The 20,299-nt window shown below is 37.3% G+C and overlaps 1 protein-coding gene across 6 annotated transcripts in view; it reads left to right on the top strand.

Annotated features, from left to right (window-relative positions):
* The window catches only part of LOC143230754 (dachshund homolog 1-like), a 118,941-nt gene that overhangs the window by 68,770 nt on the left and 29,872 nt on the right, over positions 1-20,299 (top strand). For 5 of the 6 annotated variants that reach the window (XR_013016615.1, XR_013016616.1, XM_076464867.1 and 2 more), the window contains exons 4-5: positions 10,277-10,368; positions 12,498-12,677. Coding sequence is in view for 4 of the 6 variants with exons in the window: in XM_076464867.1 (XP_076320982.1) it covers positions 10,277-10,368; positions 12,498-12,677 (272 nt within the window). In the remaining 2 variants the exon portion in view is untranslated. The remainder of the gene's footprint in view (positions 1-10,276; positions 10,369-12,497; positions 12,678-20,299) is intronic. The other variant, XM_076464870.1, reaches the window with a different exon arrangement.

The raw sequence follows: 20,299 nt of genomic DNA, 5'->3' as shown, positions 1-20,299 counted from the left end.
CTAGTTTGTTTGTTTTTGAATTTCTCATAAAGCTACTCGAGAGTTATTTGCGCTAGCCGTCCCTAATTTAGCAATGTAAGACTAGAAGGAAGGCAGCTAGTCATCACCACCCGCCGCCAACTCTTGGACTACTCTTTTACCAACGAACAGTAGAATTGACCGTCACATTATAACGCCTCCACGAATGAAAGGGCGAATATGTTTGGTGCGACCGGGATTCGAACCCGGGACCCTCAGATTAGGAGTCAAACGCCTTAACCCACCTGGCCATGCCGAGCCATGAGACGACATACGAATATCATTAGTAAATAAAATTTAAACACCTGGTAATTAGTGTGTACATATGAACTTGAAAACAAATACAATATTCAACAGACGTTATTTATTATATGCCACTTCGATTGTTATAGAATTCTTAACCGTATGATGTAAAACTAACCCATCAGTTGTGCCTTAACTGTAATTTTTTGTGTCGTTTGTGTTTCTGTAACTTTATATATGTCTCTTATTGCAAGTAATTAATGTTGAGATCACGTGTGGAAATGAGTACAGATTGAACACATTCTCTTGGTGTTTCGGTGCCAGGTTCGAATTCATGCGATATCACAAAATATTCTCCAACTTTAGGTTGTGGATGTGTTATAAGAGTGACATTTAATACAGTAGCGTACACATTGGTAAGTAAAGCGACAATAACTGTATGCCATTTCTCTGGTAAATAGTTCAAAATTAGGGGCGGTGAAAGATGGTCTTAGCTTGGTAGTTTTGTTGTAAATACATAATACAAATAGTTTGTACGTAAAACTTACTTTATGGTGAAGAATTTGAATTAAACGAAAATTTTCAACATCGGTGTACGTAACGAAATAATCAAAGTCTAGAGAACTGTTATTAATTTTTAACAATTATCAAAATCAAAGATTGATAAAATATCATTTTAATATACTGAGTAAACCATCCATAGGAATTAAACAAATACAAGGACAATGGTTACGATAAAACTAGGCTTAGTAAAAGAAACTGAAACCAAGATCCAAGGATTTAACTTTCACGTGTGAGACCTGCGAATAAAGATCGAATTTGATAGATCATGTAGGACCAGCCTTCTGCGAATCTTGTGTGTTCAGACAACTTTTTAAGTAAGATACATGTTAATATTCCCTTTAGAGTTTATGTCCTATTTGCATTTATTTGTCATATATAGGTGGAGCGGTGGACATTTTGCCGGCTTCGTGATAAGTACATATCTGTATCTCTATCAAATAAAAATGTGAAATCGGTGATGAATACGAATAAAGAATGATCCGATAAAACTGCTGTTTGAGAAAGTGTAATTGATCAACTTCGTGAAGTAAGAGATTTTGAGAAAATCACCCCTCAAATTTATACTTATATATACATAAGTGGTTTCACCGTTTACGAAACTCGTGGATGATAATGAATCATCGTTGTCGCTTTCACTGTAGTTCATAATCTAATTCTCTCTAAATGCGTTTCTACAATGGTAAACGGATCTCATCAAACTGGCTCGAATACGCCCATGGTAATTGTAGAAGGTTACATTTGAGTTTTGATAAGATGTGATTTAAGAAACGTACCACTGAACCTTGCGATAACCTTCATTAAGCCTGATTAATGTTATTCTAAAAGCCGAGTAAGACAGGATTAAACCCAAGAACTATAGATTTTAAAAGAATAGAATTTAATGATTGTGACTTGGCGCTTGTTATACAAAAAAATTGTCTCACATGCATGAGAACTTGTTAACCACCAGAAACTTAATTACACGACTCCGAACTTTAAAAGAGAGAGAGAGAGAGAAAATTATGACATATTATGTGCGTTTATGTTATAACAGTTGCTCATCGCAGTCAATAAAATTGAAACAGAAAATATTTAAATTCGTATGATACTATTGCTCCTAAGCTATGTCTTTAAAAACAAAAGTCTCAATTACTAACGTAAAAGTGCATAGTTGGGTTACATACAGTACGCTAATAATCAAATACTCGAAGCCTCTTTTTATATTAAAGTTTGTATTGGGTATCTGTGATACAAAGGCTTAATTTTATTAAAACTGATAATTCACACAAGAAAATAATTTTAAATTTAAAACAAATTCCACAGTGTTGGATTACTTGTGGAGCGACAGTATTAATTTACATATTAATTGTACTTAAAATTGTGTTGCCTAAACAAAAATGTTGGTAAATCACATTAAAAAAAAACGATTACTCCAGCATTTTCAAAATGTGGACATATCTTCCTCGGGTCAAAGGTGAAAAGCATTGTTTTATATATTTATCATGTATGTGTCAGACATTTTCAAAGTAATATTTGAACTGCGTGATAGGTAAAGTGGTCAACACGTGGTTCACGTTGACCCACACCTGGCCAGTTATAACCCTTAGTGTTTTAAAACTTACTACTCTTCATTGTATTATCCTAACCTTTCCCCTGACACAGACAGGTTCGTCTGTAGAAAGCGCTTTGTTTGTTTTAGGTGTTCGTGCAAAGTTGTTTAAAGCTAGCCGTCCTGGATTTTGGTCTGACAAACTAGAGGGTTCTAGTTTGTTATTAAGCACAAAGCTACAGAAAGGGTTATCTGTACTTTTCCGACCACGGGTATCGAAACCTGATTTCTAGCAGCATAAGCTCTTAGACTGTGCCACTGAGTGGCAAACTAGAAGGAAGACAGCTATACAACCGTACTCACTTTCAGCCTTTGGACTTCGCTTTTGTCAACCAAATGGTAGTATATGGTTTTAACCTTATAATGCACCCATGGCTTCAGAATGCAGTACGCGTTTTGTTTTCTTCCATTTTGAAGGTAACGGGACACAAATAATGAATTCTCAGATCCATAGTTCTGCACGCTAACTACTGGATCACGCTTGCGTCTTTTGTTTAACTTTTTTATGTGAGTACTTCCCAGTGACACAATAGTATGTCTGGGGACTCACACCGCCAAAAACTGGTTTCGATATCTGGGATGGACAGAGCACAGACAGCCCATTGTGTAGGTTCTTGTTTAATTCATAAAACAAGCCAACAATTTATGTGAGTATAAATTCTACAATAGTTTCTTGTTTTGTCGCGCGTTCATCGATTATGTATTTACAGATACTTGTACGGAATAACACAAATTATTATATTTACTGAGAACTAGCTTTAAAACATCTTGAAGGTGTTTTTCAAGAGTTATCAGGTCATTTATTTATAGATCATAAGAATGTCATGTAATAAATTTATTTATTTAGTTATGGTGACTTTTTCGGGCAGAGAAAATGTAAGGTTAAAAATCTAAACGTTTGCTTTTGCACAGAAATTTGCACGTATTGATGATAATAAAGAAGGTATAAGAAATATAAAGTAATCACGCTTTAACTGTATCTCAGAACAGCTGGTACGGGTATTAACACTTGTACTAATAAAGCAGAGAACAACGTTTCGACCTTCTTAGGTCATCTTCATGTTAAGAAAAAGAGGTTTCTCGTCATCAAGAATCACACTTTAATGACATTTTGTAGCAGTCTTTAGATTCTCTTATTTGTCCTCTGGTGAGACAACGATAAATCTATGGATTTACAACGATACAATAAGGGATTCGATTTCTCCGTGTGAACACAGCAGATAGATCAGATCTTTCAGTTCTGTCTATGCACACCGAAATACACAAATAGAGACAGTTTTTAAGTAATACAAGGTTTTTACATTCTTAGATTATTTAATAATTCACACAAGGTTAGTCAAGTAGAGCCTAAAAATACCACACGGTAGCGCTGGGTTACGAAGCCGAAAGTTAGCACTAGTCTTCCCCCCGCTACAAATCAGAAGTGAGCATGTTAAGTTGTTAAAAAATACGCAATCTAATTAAGATAGTATATTATTTTCCTTCAAAAATACGGACCAATAAAAAACGATCAAAGCGAGAGTCGGTGAGCGTATCACCCACTCCCACCTTACCTTTTTTTTTTTTGAAACTGTCCATTCATGTTTAAGGTGTAATAAGCCATCTGTATTCTGAAACCATGTCACAGTTGTAACATTTCTTTAGTTTCTGACATCTAGTTCGTGGTATGCATGTTCTTGTTTGCTGTTTCATACGTTTAATTAGTTTTACGAAAAACTGGCACAAGAGGTATTGTTGTAGCTTCTGTTTCTAAAGACAAAGAAGAAAAGGATAATCAGTTTCATAATTAAGTGAATTAATTTTGCTTCAAGATTCTCTGTAATTTCATATTTAGAGGCTTGTTTATTGCCTTTACAAATCATAAAATAATAACAAGGGCCTTACTTTTGAACTTCAAAAGTATTTTAAGCCTCATTATCATACGACAGAAAACACTCCTCCATAATCCTAGTATATAGTCATAAGACAGCCTTTTTTATTATCCCTATCAAGGTAGAACCAGACAGATGAGGGATGTTCTTTCTTTATGTCCCCCCCCCGTTATCTCTACCACATAAACTTAGCAGGAGTTCTGTACAGGAATATCAAAGGACGTTAACACTAATGGTCATTATGATTAACAAGCATTTCTCCACTAGTGGTTCTTCTAGTTCTTGTAATGACCTGGTATCTATCTTGCTAATTCAAAGGCCTTCTTAAGACTTGCAGGGTTAACTAGTAAATGCCCTCGTTCATTCAAAGTGGTATATTTTTTTAATAATGTCATCTACATAACAGAGGGCGTGTTATATGATAACAAATAGAGTATAAATGCACGATGGATATTCACTCAAAGTAGCATATTTTTCTTAATAATGTCATATACATAACTGAAGGCATGTAACGTAACAACAAATAGATTGTAAATTGATGGTGATACTTTAATTCTAAGGCTCTAATATTTCAAAATGATTTTACTTAATATTTTATCGAATACATTATAATCGATGTTTTTCTATGGGGATAATTAAATAAATATTGTTATTTACAGTACGTATAATTTTTTTTTAATTTCGCGCAAAACTACTCGAGGGTTATCTGCGCTGTCCGTCCCTAATTTTGCAGTGTAAGACTAGAGGGAAGGCAGCTAGTCATCACCACCCACCGCCAACTCTTGGGCTACTCTTTTATCAATGAATAGTGGGATTGACCGTCACACAATAACGCCCTCACGGCTGAAAGGGCGAGCATGTTTGGCGCGACTGGGATGCGAACCCGCGACCCTCAGATTACGAGTCGCACGCCTTAACGCGCTTGGCCATCCTGGGCCTAGTTATTTCTCTGCTGCTATGTTTTAATGAAATAAGACCAACAATAACAAAACTTAAAGAAGCAATTCTAATGAACTTATCAACTTATCACAAGAAGTGATAAACACAGTTTTTTTTCCAATCCAGGTTTTATTTCTTATCATAACTTTTTAACAAAAACATGTTGTTGTTGTTTCAGTATAGTCCCAACGATTTGTATCTGTAATAGTTTCATAACACTCACAAAGAAATTCCTTCTGTTCGACAGATGGGTCGAAAACAAAACGATCAAACAAATAAGAAAAAGAAGGTGTCTAGTTTACAGTTGAGCTTCTGGTCGGATTTTTATCTGCTTGCCAGTTAATATGAGCCGGTGGAATGATGGATTACAGTCAGAACCTAGTCGACAACAAAAAGGGAATACAACTCAGCGAAGACATTAATCATCGGAGTGGCACTTTGTAAGACAGAGGCTCTGCTTATTGGTCGTTTTGTGTTTTACAGCGCTCCCAAGTGTCAGGCTAGCTTAATTACTCGAAACTGCAATGACGGATCATCGTAAAATTGTGCAAATATACCCAGTCACCCTTGGCCGGTTATGAACTACGAAAATACATTAATAGAAGAGGCTGTCATCTTGGTAATCTGAAGTTCTCAGAATTCTTTTTTTACCCCTTCTTGGAAACGTTAAACTTTCTCCATTAATTCCTACACCTCCCTCCAACCCAATGCGAGACTGATATGCAAATGAGAGGATTCTCTCGGACCCTGCTCTGGCTTCTTCGGCTCATTAAGCCCTTCATTAATGCCAAATTACAGAATACGTCATTAAATAAAACAGCAATGTTCTAAAGATCGACCAATCATACCACTGTAAAAATGAAAATGGTCTCCTCCCAGAAAACAAACAACGTGCAGGTTTTTGTATTTCTTTAGAAATGATGCTTAAGAACGCTAAAAATGATAAAGTCATGGTAAACGCAGAAATATGTGTATAAAGTCTGATTAATAGACAAATGTTTTGGAAGAGCGAAGAGCAAACAATTTTTGTTGATTTTAAACCACCTTTGGAAAACTGAAAAAAATATGTTTTCATTGTGTCGATTACACAATGTTAGTATGGCCGTTGAATTCAAACACCGTGTAAAGTGATTGATATTAAATATTGTCTCAACGTGTGTTGTAGAAAGCGCACTCGTTATTGGCATTTCTAAGTGTTTGTGACGAAATATTACAATTTTTGTCATTTTACAACGATTACTGTCTAAAATGCATGCAGGTCTTAAAAGATAATAACAGTAAATGTACTATTCTTTTTATATTTTGTGCGTTTATTATAATTTATAAAAATAAAGTTAGGGCTACGTGTGTACTTGTTTTACAATTGTTTGTCGGTAGTAAAAATGCTTGCATCTACTACATGGTTGTCGAGGTAGTGATACGTATGTTATGTGGTTGCCTGGACGACATTATTATACATAAGAATTATTAAGGTGACAATAAAAATGTTTTATTTTGTCGTATATATGCATATATATTTATTTATAAACTTACTAATTTTTGAATTAGCATTTACGTGATAAATTAGTCCGAAGATAATATTTAGTGAAACTAGCGTTTACAATCATAAAAATATTTATAAAATATACAATTTAGGACTAAACTGGACCTTAACGATCTATTACTCTATAAGTTAGACCGTACTGTTTACCTAGAACCTGTAGTTTTATTTAGGTACTCAGGATTAGAAACATCAAAAACTTTGTGTGAAAATGGGGAACATTTGACTGGCTTAATTTTCAAAATATCAAGTTGTTTCTAAACCATTTACTACCCGTTTGGGACCACATACCAAATTTTGTATGTGTATATGTATGAAAACATTCATTTTCTACGTAAAATACAGTAAAAATGAGTTATTTTACATTGTGTGGTTAATTATAATATTAATTATATCTTATTTAATGCTTTGTGTTTGTTTTAGAGCAAAGTTACATTGGGCTAACTGCTGTCCCTACTGTGAGAAATCGAACCCCTGATTTTAAAGTTGTAAGTCCATAGACTTACTGCTCTCTTACTGGAGGGAAATTTCGTTTAGTTATTCCGTAACTAACAAGTTCACCGATTCAGAAGTAATTTGATGTATGAATGGTAATTCCAGGGTAAAATATTTATGATTATAATACAACTCATGATTGGTATAAAATAAATATCTGACCTCGCTTAGCCTTATTTCCTACCGATTCATTTCAATACAGTTTTTCAGATGAAGAAAATTAATGACGTGTTCTACGTCATAATTATTAAAACTAATATTTTAAAACATTTTCCATGTAGAGGCATAAACGCTGGCCCGATATGGCCAGGTGGTTAAGACATGCGTTCCATATTTTCCATAAATGTTGGATGCGTTTTTGAATTAATAGACGTGTTCTTAGAAAGTAGATCCAGCCAGGTGAGCGTTATAAAGTGCGATCAATCTCACTATTCGTTGGTGAAAGAGTAGCCCAAGAGTTGGCGGTGGGTGGTGGTGACTTGCTGTCGTTCCTCTAGTCTTACACTGCTAAATAAGAGACGGCTAACGCAGATAGCCATCGTGCATATTTACGCGAACTTTAAAACAAACAAACAAACAATCTTCATGAGACTTTACCCTCCCGAAGACAACCTTCAATATGGAAATTAATATGGATTACACAAAGTGATAAAATAATAACAAATGTTTGAAAAAGTGGGCGAAAACTGGATTGTAAACCATTCTATAGACGGATTTTTTTTCACATTTAAACATCTTAAAAAGATAACGCCTTCTGTTACAAAGAGCAGCTCTAAAAATTCCACGGCCTCGCATGGCCGAGTAGGTTAAAGCTTGTGACTTGTAATCTGAGGGTGGTGGGTTCGCATCCCCGTCGCATCAAACATACTCGCCTTTTCAGCCGTGGTGATGTTATAAAGTGACGGTCAATCCCACTATTCGTTGGCAAAAATGTAGCCCAAGAGCTGGCGGTGGTTAGTGATGACTATCTGCCTTCCCTCTAGTTTTACACTGCTAAATTAGGGACGGCTAGCGCGTGTAGTACTCGTGTAGCTTTTCGCAAAATTCAGAAAACAAACAATTAAACATAAATAGGTAATTGATGTATGTGAAGCGCTCTCATCACTCTATAAACCTTTTAGAGGAAGATTCTGAAATTCAGTACACATATCGTAAGTAATTCTATTGATTGAGATTGTTTCGTGACAATAATTATGAAGTTTCTTATAAATATAACCATACCCACTCATATTTAGAATAGTTTCAGTTCAGTTTTGTATATATCATTTGCTCAAGGATGTTTTTATTTTCATCACGATCTGTTTCACTCGCCTTCATTACAACCTATTTTTTAAGACTTTATGAATAAAAGCCTAATATTTCTAGTTTCATTCCGTTTGATTAAATAAGTCTGATTTACTTATTTTCTCATTTTAGGTCTTGTTTCATCCAGTTTCTTTACGGATTTTCTTTGTGATTTCCATTTCCTTAAAAGCTAGTTACATCTAATTTCATGAAACTTCTTTCAGATTTCTATACTTTTATGCAATTTAGTTTAACGTATAAAGGAATGTGATAAGAGAGAGTATGCAATAGTTTGTTTAACTTAATATCATTAACACTATTTAATATATATTAGATGTAAATTAAAGAGCTATTGTCTATAGAAGAATTAATATCTGGTCTTTTTGCTTGTCATATTTATAAGTTAATTGCTTTCCGAGAGTTTCTTCTCATCTTCTGTCTTGTTTACAGAAGATTCAGCGCTAATGGATCTTAATATTTTTCTAATATTAGTAACTAATCCTTTTGGAATGATTCATTGTCAGCTGTCTTCCAGTCCACAAAAGCTTCAGTGTCAGTACCTCGGTACTTTTCTTCTAATATTTGTAACTAGTCTCTTTGGAAGGATTCTTTATCAGCTGTTTTCCGATCCACAGAAGATTCAGCATCACTAATACATCTGTAACTTTCTTTTAATACTTGTAACTCGTCGTTTTGCACGAGTTTCATCTCACCCTCTATCCATCCCGTCGACAGTAGATTCAGTGCAAATGCATCTACATCACTGTAGATACTGTAACTTTGTTGCTGTATGGTCGACGAAATTTCGCCTATCTTATGAGTTTCTATGGGTTTAATTTGGTTACAAAAGAACTATATACTACATCGCCTTGTAACGTGTGTTGTTAAATGAAAGATTTTTCAATTTAATGGTTCATATGAAACAGTTTTAACAATAAAGGAGGTTTAACCTGGTGAAAAGAGTTACGCGTGAATACCACATAAATGAAAGTTAGGTTCCATGCTTTCAAGTGTTGTACGTTTCCTTTTGGTACTGCAACGTTATCAAGATGATTATAATAAGACTAGTCCGTACATTTATGTTTATAATTTATAGTTTATATATTTATATCGGGAGATATTAAAAGAATGCTCGTTTTCAGCTATATCTTGATATAAAGTGAAAACATTGTCCACAATGGATCCTGTTAGTGTTAAGTAACTACAGTCGAATTTTATAAGAACGATTTATGCTAATGTAGTGATGTGTTGTCTCAGAGGCGATTCCTGAAACTACAGGTACCATGTACATACCTAGCTCACGGTAAATTCCTAACTATTCGATAGTACAATATCCCAGAGGATGTGTTTAAGTTAATTCAGTGATGTATCGTTTCAGCGACAACTCCCGACACCACAGGTGACATGTTTAACTCATGGTGAATTACTGACCGTTCGACAGTGAAAGCTATGTTTCTCTTACGCAACATGCAACCTTTGTCAGGATTAGTTAGATCAGTCAAACGAAAATACGGAAGTTTTAATTCATGTACAAAATTTCACATGGAAAATTATTTGACTATGTTCACACTATGATTAAGTGATATTGTGAGAAACATTACATAATTGGTTACTTTAGTAATTGTCTTTGAGACTTATATGAATCCTATCATAGTTTGGTCGCTGATGTTTTCAAATTGCCTGACCAGAAAAATACAATTTTTAAAAATTTGTTTAATTTTTATTCTCTTTCAGAATTCGAGACGAACGCTCTGACTTAGCCGGTGGTAAAGACAAACGTCACAAATACGACAGTCATCTGATTAAAGAAGCAACCTACTTCAACGGTAAACGTTTGTGTTTATTTACACCTTAAAAATCTACGTAGTTTGTTATTATTCACTTTCAATAACTCAGGTGATACAGAAGTATTGTTTCTTTATATCTGCAGCTGTGTCTGTTTCTCCATTTTTTATCGAACAAAGTTACAATGTGTTATTTGCTGTGTCTACTGTGGGGAATTGAAACCCGGATTTTAGCTTTGTAAGTTTGTTAATTCACTGGTGTCTCACAAGAGGGAAGCGAGTACATTTATAAACTAGTCTGTGAGGAAAATACGTTAAAACTCGGCACCTAGATTTAAAAAAATCGCACAGCGAAACTCTCTTTAGCTAGAAATTAAAAAAAAAAAAAAGCTTATTGTTGTGAGAAACTTAAATATAGGGGAAAAATCGATCAACGTGTATGTATTATGTAACGATAAAAACCCATCTGTAATAAAAACATTGGCGTAACTATGTGTCTTGGGACCATTGGAGCACAATTAGATTATTAGGACCTATTAATAAACTGACAATCAACGCTTTATAAGCAAAATGAAGTGCTTGGAAATCGCTGTTTACTATTAAATTAACATAATATATCTTCACACTCAAGTATCATAGGGAGGATTAACCACTGTTATTAAGTATTTTGGGAACCTCTGAAAGGCTTCACCAAACCAGTAATAAAATTTAACACTGTGAATAAGCACTTTTGGGTCATTATCTTAAACATTTAAATTTTACACACTAGTTACAAGTCCTCAGAGTGTCTCCATATTTATTGAGTACTAACGATTAGCGATAACTGCTGACCAAACCTAACTAGTTCATAACCAAAAGTTAATCCTGCTAAATAGTGTAGTTAATTTTTGTTGAATTACCTAGCTCGGAGAATTTTTAAAGCAGACAACTGGGGTAAATAGAGTAAGTATTATTGTCCACAATATAGTTTTTGTACCAATGGTAGAAGATTACAAGCTGCAGCAGAAGTCGTATCGTATTTCTCAGTCCTGAATGCATAGAGAATGCAATATACCCACCTTCAGACTCTACGATTATTACAAATATGGCTCATATCAAAGCGTCCTTTTACGACTGTTCAAGTTACTAGTCCTAATGGTTTTCGTTTTCATTGTACTTTGTTTGTCTGTAGTTAAATACAAAGCTACATGATGGGGCTATCTAGGCTGTGCTCATCACTGGTATCGAAACCCATTTTAAGTGCAGAAATGTATCGGAGCTCTTAAATTAGATGATAAATTTAGCTTATTCAACAGGTGGCGTCTTACATTACGGGTCATTATTTAATAACAAAGTACAGTATCAAAATATTGTTGCATGCGGTTCGTCTTTGTCATTTTCCAAACATAGAATAAAGTTGAAAGTACGAACTTATTTGTCGTGTCTCAACCCAGTGGCTAAATTACTAGCTGACCCAGTGAAAAACTGAATCAACAGAAAGAGATTATTAGAAGTCTCGACATTCTACACATTAGTTCCCACACATTTGTGTGTTCTCTTCGGTGTCACAGTGTCTCTTGACAGGATATGTGGTCAGCAAAGTTTACGTAACCCCGGAATTTTGAATTCCCTTTGCCTCCCCTCTTCAGTAGCACAACGGAATACCTGAGCACTTAGGTCAATCGCTCAGCCGGGTTTCGATACTCGTGGTGAGCAGAACACAGATAACTCGTTGTGTAGCTTTATATCTAGCGACAATTAATTACCCATTCCTTAAGGACACAGAAGGTCAAGAAGGTATTTATCTCCAAGTGACCTTGAGAGGTGTTGAAATTAAATAAGTGTTTGATTAATTGATGTTCGACGATTCGTCTTCTTATGAAGTTATCCGTTTTCTCTGCCAGAAGAGAACGTAGACTAAAGAGACTATACGAATGTGTCGAAACTAATCTATCTAATATCAAGACTTGTAACAGATTGCTCCATTTACTACGTTTGTTGTCTTTTATTTTACTGACTACTACACGAAAATCGTGTTTCTTTTTGTTACTTTACTGAACTTACCTCGTCACAAGTGTGTTAGAAAACGAAGTTTGATATTCTATTGCTTTCAAACTCACTCAGTTATCTGTGGACATAGGTTGTAATTCAAAGTTTTGCAAAACTTTTGAAATTGAAAATTCTTTTGATAGGTGTTGCCACCAACGGCCACAGCCCAGCCCTAAACTTATCGCAGAACAGTAGCAGACTCGGAATTACAGGAACGAATCACGTAGCAGGTGATCACAGCGGAAGTGACCTAACATATAATGATTTCTGTGACGATGATGATAATGATACAGACTTGGACGAGGACGACGACAGAGACCAAGGTAAAATGACCAATCATACATAAGAAATTTCTGGCAGGGTGTCGAACTAGCTAACATGTAAAACCTTTACCTGTTGGAAACAGAAACTTAAGATTACTAGCTAAGGATCAACTGATAAACAGGAGACTAAATGATATGTATAATATAACCTTTGAACGTTTTGATAAAAGAGAACTAACGATCTGAATATCAGTTTTGGGTCATTTGATGCGTATGAGACACAAGATTTGATCACTATAGAAGGAATCTTTGCAAGTTTCATTTTATTTTTTTGACAGAGTAGAAAGTTTGTTTTCATTATCGGTTATCTTCTGTGATTAGTTTTTCTGACAACTTGTTTTCCAAAACTGTCATAACAGGTGTTCGATATGCTTTTGGACACTATTATACAGCGAAACAAAAACCTATCTGTAAATCAACAACAAGTATCCCCTACTTTAAACAGTGTACTATTGACAAGTATTGATTGCTTTGAACAGTGTATACTGACAAGTGTCACCTGCTTTGAACAGTGTACTACTGACAAGTGTCACCTGCTTTGAACAGTCTACTACTGACAAGCGTCACCTGCTTTGAACAGTGTAATACTGACAAGTGTCACCTGCTTTGAACAGTGTATACTGACAAGTGTCACCTGCTTTGACCAGTGTACTACTGACAAGTGTCACCTCCTTTGAACAGTCTACTACTGACAAGCGTCATCTGCTTTGAACAGTGTACTATTGACAAGTGTCACCTGCTTTGAGCAGTGTATACTGACAAGAGTCACCTGCTTTGACCAGTGTACTACTGACAAGTGTCACCTCCTTTGAACAGTCTACTACTGACAAGCGTCATCTGCTTTGAACGGTGTACTATTGACAAGTGTCACCTGCTTTGAGCAGTGTAGTACTGACAAGCGTCACCTGCTTTAAACAGTGTACTACTGACAAGTGTCACCTGCTTTGAACAGTGTGTACTGACAAGTGTCACCTGCTTTGAACAGTGTACTACTGACAAGTGTCACCTACTTTGAACAGTCTACTATTGACAAGTGTCACTTGCTTTGAACAGTGTACTACTGACAAGTCTTACCTGCTTTGAACAGTGTATACTAACAAGTGTCACCTGCTTTGAACAGTGTACTACTGACAAATGTCACCTGCTTTGAACAGTGTACTACTGACAAGTATTGCCTGCTTTGAACAATGTACTCTCGACAAGTATCCCCTGCTTTAAACAGTGTCCTACTGACAAGTATCCCCTACTTTCAACAGTGTACTATTGACAAGTATCACCTGCTTTGAACAGTGTACTACTAACAAGTGTCACCTACTTTGAACAGTGTATACTGACAAGTGTCACCTGCTTTGAATAGTATACTACTGACAAGGTGTCACCTACTTTGAACAGTGTATACTGACAAGTCTCACCTGCTTTGAACAGTGTATACTGACAAATGTCACCTGCTTTGAACAATGTACTCACGACAAGTATCCCCTGCTTTGAACAGTCTACTACTGACAAGTCTCACCTGCTTTTAACAGTGTATACTGACAAGTGTCACCTGCTTTAAACAGTGTACTACTTACAAGTGTCACCTGCTTTCAACAGTGTACTATTTACAAGTGTCACCTGCTTTGAATAGTCTACTACTGACAAGTGTCACCTGCTTTGAACAGTGTACTACTGACAAGTGTCACCTGCTTTGAACAGTGTATACTGACAGGTGTCACCTGCTTTTAACAGTTTACTACTGACAAGTGTCACCTGCTTTGAACAGTGTATACTGACAAGTACCATCTGCTTTGAACAGTTTAATACTGACAAGCGTCACCTGCTTTGAACAGTGTATACTGACAGGTGTCACCTACTTTGAACAGTGTACTACTGACAAGTGTCACCTGCTTTGAACAGTGTATACTGACAAGTATCATCTGCTTTGAACAGTTTACTACTGACAAGTATCACCTGCTTTGAACAGTGTATACTGACAAGTGTCACCTGCTTTTAACAGTCTACTACTGACAAGTGTCACCTGCTTTGAACAGTGTACTACTGACAGGTGTCACCTGCTTTGAACAGTGTATACTGACAAGTGTCACCTGCTTTGAACAGTGTACTCACGACAAGTATCCCCTGCTTTGAACAGTCTACTACTGACAAGTGTCACCTGCTTTAAACAGTGTACTACTTAAAAGTGTCACCTGCTTTGAACAGTGTACTACTGACAAGTGTCACCTGCTTTGAACAGTCTACTACTGACAAGCGTCACCTACTTTGAACAGTCTACTACTGATAAGTGTCACCTGCTTTGAACAGTGTATACTGACAAGTGTCACCTGCTTTGAACAGTGTACTACTAAAAGTATTGCCTGCTTTGAACAATGTACTCTCGACAAGTATCCCCTGCTTTAAACAGTGTCCTACTGACAAGTATCCCCTACTTTGAACAGTGTATACTGACAGGTGTCACCTGCTTTGAACAGTTTACTACTGACAAGTGTCACCTGCTTTGAACAGTGTATACTGACAAGTGTCACCTGCTTTGAACAGTCTACTACTGACAAGCGAAACCTGCTTTATACATTCTACTACTGACAAGTGTCACCTGCTTTGAACAGTGTACTACTGACAAGTGTCACCTGCTTTGAACAGTGTACTACTAAAAGTATTGCCTGCTTTGAACAATGTACTCTCGACAAGTATCCCCTGCTTTAAACAGTGTCCTACTGACAAGTCTCACCTGCTTTGAACAGTCTACTACTGACAAGTCTCACCTGCTTTTAACAGTGTATACTGACAAGTGTCACCTGCTTTAAACAGTGTACTACTTACAAGTGTCACCAGCTTTCAACAGTGTACTATTTACAAGTGTCACCTGCTTTGAATAGTCTACTACTGACAAGTGTCACCTGCTTTGAACAGTGTGCTACTGACAAGTGTCACCTGCTTTGAACAGTGTATACTGACAGGTGTCACCTGCTTTTAACAGTTTACTACTGACAAGTGTCACCTGCTTTGAACAGTGTATACTGACAAGTACCATCTGCTTTGAACAGTTTAATACTGACAAGCGTCACCTGCTTTGAACAGTGTATACTGACAGGTGTCACCTGCTTTGAACAGTGTACTACTGACAAGTGTCACCTGCTTTGAACAGTGTATACTGACAAGTATCATCTGCTTTGAACAGTTTACTACTGACAAGTATCACCTGCTTTGAACAGTGTATATTGACAAGTGTCACCTTCTTTGAACAGTGTACTACTGACAAGTGTCACCTGCTTTTAACAGTCTACTACTGACAAGTGTCACCTGCTTTGAACAGTGTACTACTGACAGGTGTCACCTGCTTTGAACAGTGTATACTGACAAGTGTCACCTGCTTTGAACAGTGTACTCACGACAAGTATCCCCTGCTTTGAACAGTCTACTACTGACAAGTGTCACCTGCTTTGATCAGTGTATACTGACAAGTGTCACCTGCTTTAAACAGTGTACTACTTAAAAGTGTCACCTGCTTTGAGCAGTGTACTACTGACAAGTGTCACCTGCTTTGAACAGTCTACTACTGACAAGCGTCACCTGCTTTGAACAGTGTAATACTGACAAGTGTCACCTGCTTTGAACAGTGTATACTGACAAGAGTCACCTGCTTTGACCAGTGTACTACTGACAAGTGTCACCTCCTTTGAACAGTCTACTACTGACAAGCGTCATCTGCTTTGAACGGTGTACTATTGACAAGTGTCACCTGCTTTGAGCAGTGTAGTACTGACAAGCGTCACCTGCTTTAAACAGTGTACTACTGACAAGTGTCACCTGCTTTGAACAGTGTGTACTGACAAGTGTCACCTGCTTTGAACAGTGTACTACTGACAAGTGTCACCTACTTTGAACAGTCTACTATTGACAAGTGTCACTTGCTTTGAACAGTGTACTACTGACAAGTCTTACCTGCTTTGAACAGTGTATACTAACAAGTGTCACCTGCTTTGAACAGTGTACTACTGACAAATGTCACCTGCTTTGAACAGTGTACTACTGACAAGTATTGCCTGCTTTGAACAATGTACTCTCGACAAGTATCCCCTGCTTTAAACAGTGTCCTACTGACAAGTATCCCCTACTTTCAACAGTGTACTATTGACAAGTATCACCTGCTTTGAACAGTGTACTACTAACAAGTGTCACCTACTTTGAACAGTGTATACTGACAAGTGTCACCTGCTTTGAATAGTATACTACTGACAAGGTGTCACCTACTTTGAACAGTGTATACTGACAAGTCTCACCTGCTTTGAACAGTGTATACTGACAAATGTCACCTGCTTTGAACAATGTACTCACGACAAGTATCCCCTGCTTTGAACAGTCTACTACTGACAAGTCTCACCTGCTTTTAACAGTGTATACTGACAAGTGTCACCTGCTTTAAACAGTGTACTACTTACAAGTGTCACCTGCTTTCAACAGTGTACTATTTACAAGTGTCACCTGCTTTGAATAGTCTACTACTGACAAGTGTCACCTGCTTTGAACAGTGTACTACTGACAAGTCTTACCTGCTTTGAACAGTGTATACTAACAAGTGTCACCTGCTTTGAGCAGTGTACTACTGACAAATATCACCTGCTTTGAACAGTGTACTACTGACAAGTGTTGCTTGCTTTGAACAATGTACTCACGACAAGTATCCCCTGCTTTGAACAGTCTACTACTGACAAGTGTCATCTGCTTTTAACAGTGTATACTGACAAGTGTCACCTGCTTTAAACAGTGTACTACTTACAAGTGTCACCTGCTTTCAACAGTGTACTACTGACAAGTCTTACCTGCTTTGAACAGTGTACTCACGACAAGTATCCCCTGCTTTGAACAGTCTACTACTGGCAAGTGTCACCTGCTTTTAACAGTGTATACTGACAAGTGTCACCTGCTTTAAACAGTGTACTACTTACAAGTGTCACCTGCTTTTAACAGTGTACTACTAAGAAGTGTCACCTGCTTTGAACAGTGTATACTGACAAGTGTCACCTGCTTTGAACAGTGTACTACTGACAAGTGTTGCTTGCTTTGAACAATGTACTCACGACAAGTATCCCCTGCTTTGAACAGTCTACTACTGACAAGTGTCACCTGCTTTTAACAGTGTATACTGACAAGTGTCACTTGCTTTGAACAGTGTACTACTGACAAGTGTTGCTTGCTTTGAACAATGTACTCACGACAAGTATCCCCTGCTTTGAACAGTCTACTACTGACAAGTGTCACCTGCTTTTAACAGTGTACTACTTACAAGTGTCACCTGCTTTTAACAGTGTACTATTTACAAGTGTCACCTGCTTTGAATAGTCTACTACTGACAAGTGTCACCTGCTTTGAACAGTGTACTCACGACAAGTATCCCCTGCTTTGAACAGTCTACTACTGACAAGTCTCACCTGCTTTAACAGTGTATACTGACAAGTGTCACCTGCTTTGAACAGTGTACTACTGACAAGTGTTGCTTGCTTTGAACAATGTACTCACGACAAGTATCCCCTGCTTTGAACAGCCTACTACTGACAAGTGTCACCTGCTTTTAACAGTGTACTACTAACAAGTGTCACCTGCTTTAAACAGTGTATACTGACAAGTGTCACCTGCTTTGAACACTGTACTACTAACAATTGTCACCTGCTTTGAACAGTTTACTACTGACAAGCGTCACCTGCTTTGAACAGTGTATACTGACAGGTGTCACCTGCTTTGAACAGTGTACTACTGACAAGTGTCACCTGCTTTGAACAGTGTATACTGACAAGTATCATCTGCTTTGAACAGTTTACTACTGACAAGTGTCACCTGCTTTGAACAGTGTACTACTGACAAGTGTCACCTGCTTTGAACAGTGTATACTGACAAGTATCATCTGCTTTGAACAGTTTACTACTGACAAGTGTCACCTGCTTTGAACAGTGTACTACTGACAAGTGTCACCTGCTTTGAACAGTTTACTACTGACAAGTGTCACCTGCTTTGAACAGTCTACTATTGACAAGTGTCACCTGCTTTGAACAGTTTACTACTGACAAGTGTCACCTGCTTTGAACAGTGTACTACTGACAAGTGTCACCTGCTTTGAATAGTCTACTACTGACAAGTGTCACCTCCTTTGAACAGTGTACTACTGACAAGTGTCACCTGCTTTGAACAGTGTACTACTGACAAGTGTCACCTGCTTTGAACAGTCTACTACTGACAAGCGTCACCTACTTTGAACAGTCTACTACTGACAAGTGTCACCTGCTTTGAACAGTGTATACTGACAAGTGTCACCTGCTTTGAACAGTGTACTACTAACAAGTATTGCCTGCTTTGAACAATGTACTCTCGACAAGTATCCCCTGCTTTAAACAGTGTCCTATTGACAAGTATAACCTGCTTTGAACAGTCTACTACTGACAAGTGTCACCTGCTTTGAACAGTGTATACTGACAAGTGTCACCTGCTTTGAACAGTGTATACTGACAAGTGTCACCTGCTTTGAACAGTCTACTACTGACAAGTGTCACCTGCTTTGAACAGTGTATGCTGAAAAGTTTCACCTGCTTTGAACAGTGTACTACTGACAAGTGTCACCTGCTTTGAACAGTCTACTACTGACAAGTGTCACCTGCTTTGAACAGTGTACTGCTGACAAGTGTTACCTGCTTTGAACAGTGTATACTGACAAGTGTCACCTGCTTTGAACAGTCTACTACTGACAAGCGTCACCTGCTTTGAACAGTGTACTACTGAGAAGTGTCACCTGCTTTGAACAGTCTACTACTGGCAAGTGTCACCTGCTTTTAACAGTGTATACTGACAAGTGTCACCTGCTTTAAACAGTGTACTACTTACAAGTGTCACCTGCTTTTAACAGTGTACTACTAAGAAGTGTCACCTGCTTTGAACAGTGTATACTGACAAGTGTCACCTGCTTTGAACAGTGTACTACTGACAAGTGTTGCTTGCTTTGAACAATGTACTCACGACAAGTATCCCCTGCTTTGAACAGTCTACTACTGACAAGTGTCACCTGCTTTTAACAGTGTATACTGACAAGTGTCTCTTGCTTTGAACAGTGTACTACTGACAAGTGTTGCTTGCTTTGAACAATGTACTCACGACAAGTATCCCCTGCTTTGAACAGTCTACTACTGACAAGTGTCACCTGCTTTTAACAGTGTACTACTTACAAGTGTCACCTGCTTTTAACAGTGTACTATTTACAAGTGTCACCTGCTTTGAATAGTCTACTACTGACAAGTGTCACCTGCTTTGAACAGTGTACTCACGACAAGTATCCCCTGCTTTGAACAGTCTACTACTGACAAGTCTCACCTGCTTTTAACAGTGTATACTGACAAGTGTCACCTGCTTTGAACAGTGTACTACTGACAAGTGTTGCTTGCTTTGAACAATGTACTCACGACAAGTATCCCCTGCTTTGAACAGTCTACTACTGACAAGTGTCACCTGCTTTTAACAGTGTATACTGACAAGTGTCACCTGCTTTGAACAGTGTACTACTGACAAGTGTCACCTGCTTTGAACAGTGTACTACTAACAAGTGTCACCTGCTTTAAACAGTGTATACTGACAAGTGTCACCTG

This window comes from Tachypleus tridentatus, chromosome 10 (genome assembly GCF_004210375.1).
Source record: "Tachypleus tridentatus isolate NWPU-2018 chromosome 10, ASM421037v1, whole genome shotgun sequence".
Lineage (NCBI taxonomy): Eukaryota > Metazoa > Arthropoda > Merostomata > Xiphosura > Limulidae > Tachypleus > Tachypleus tridentatus.
Note: the sequence above shows the minus strand (reverse complement) of the source record. Positions and strands in the feature narration are given on the sequence as shown.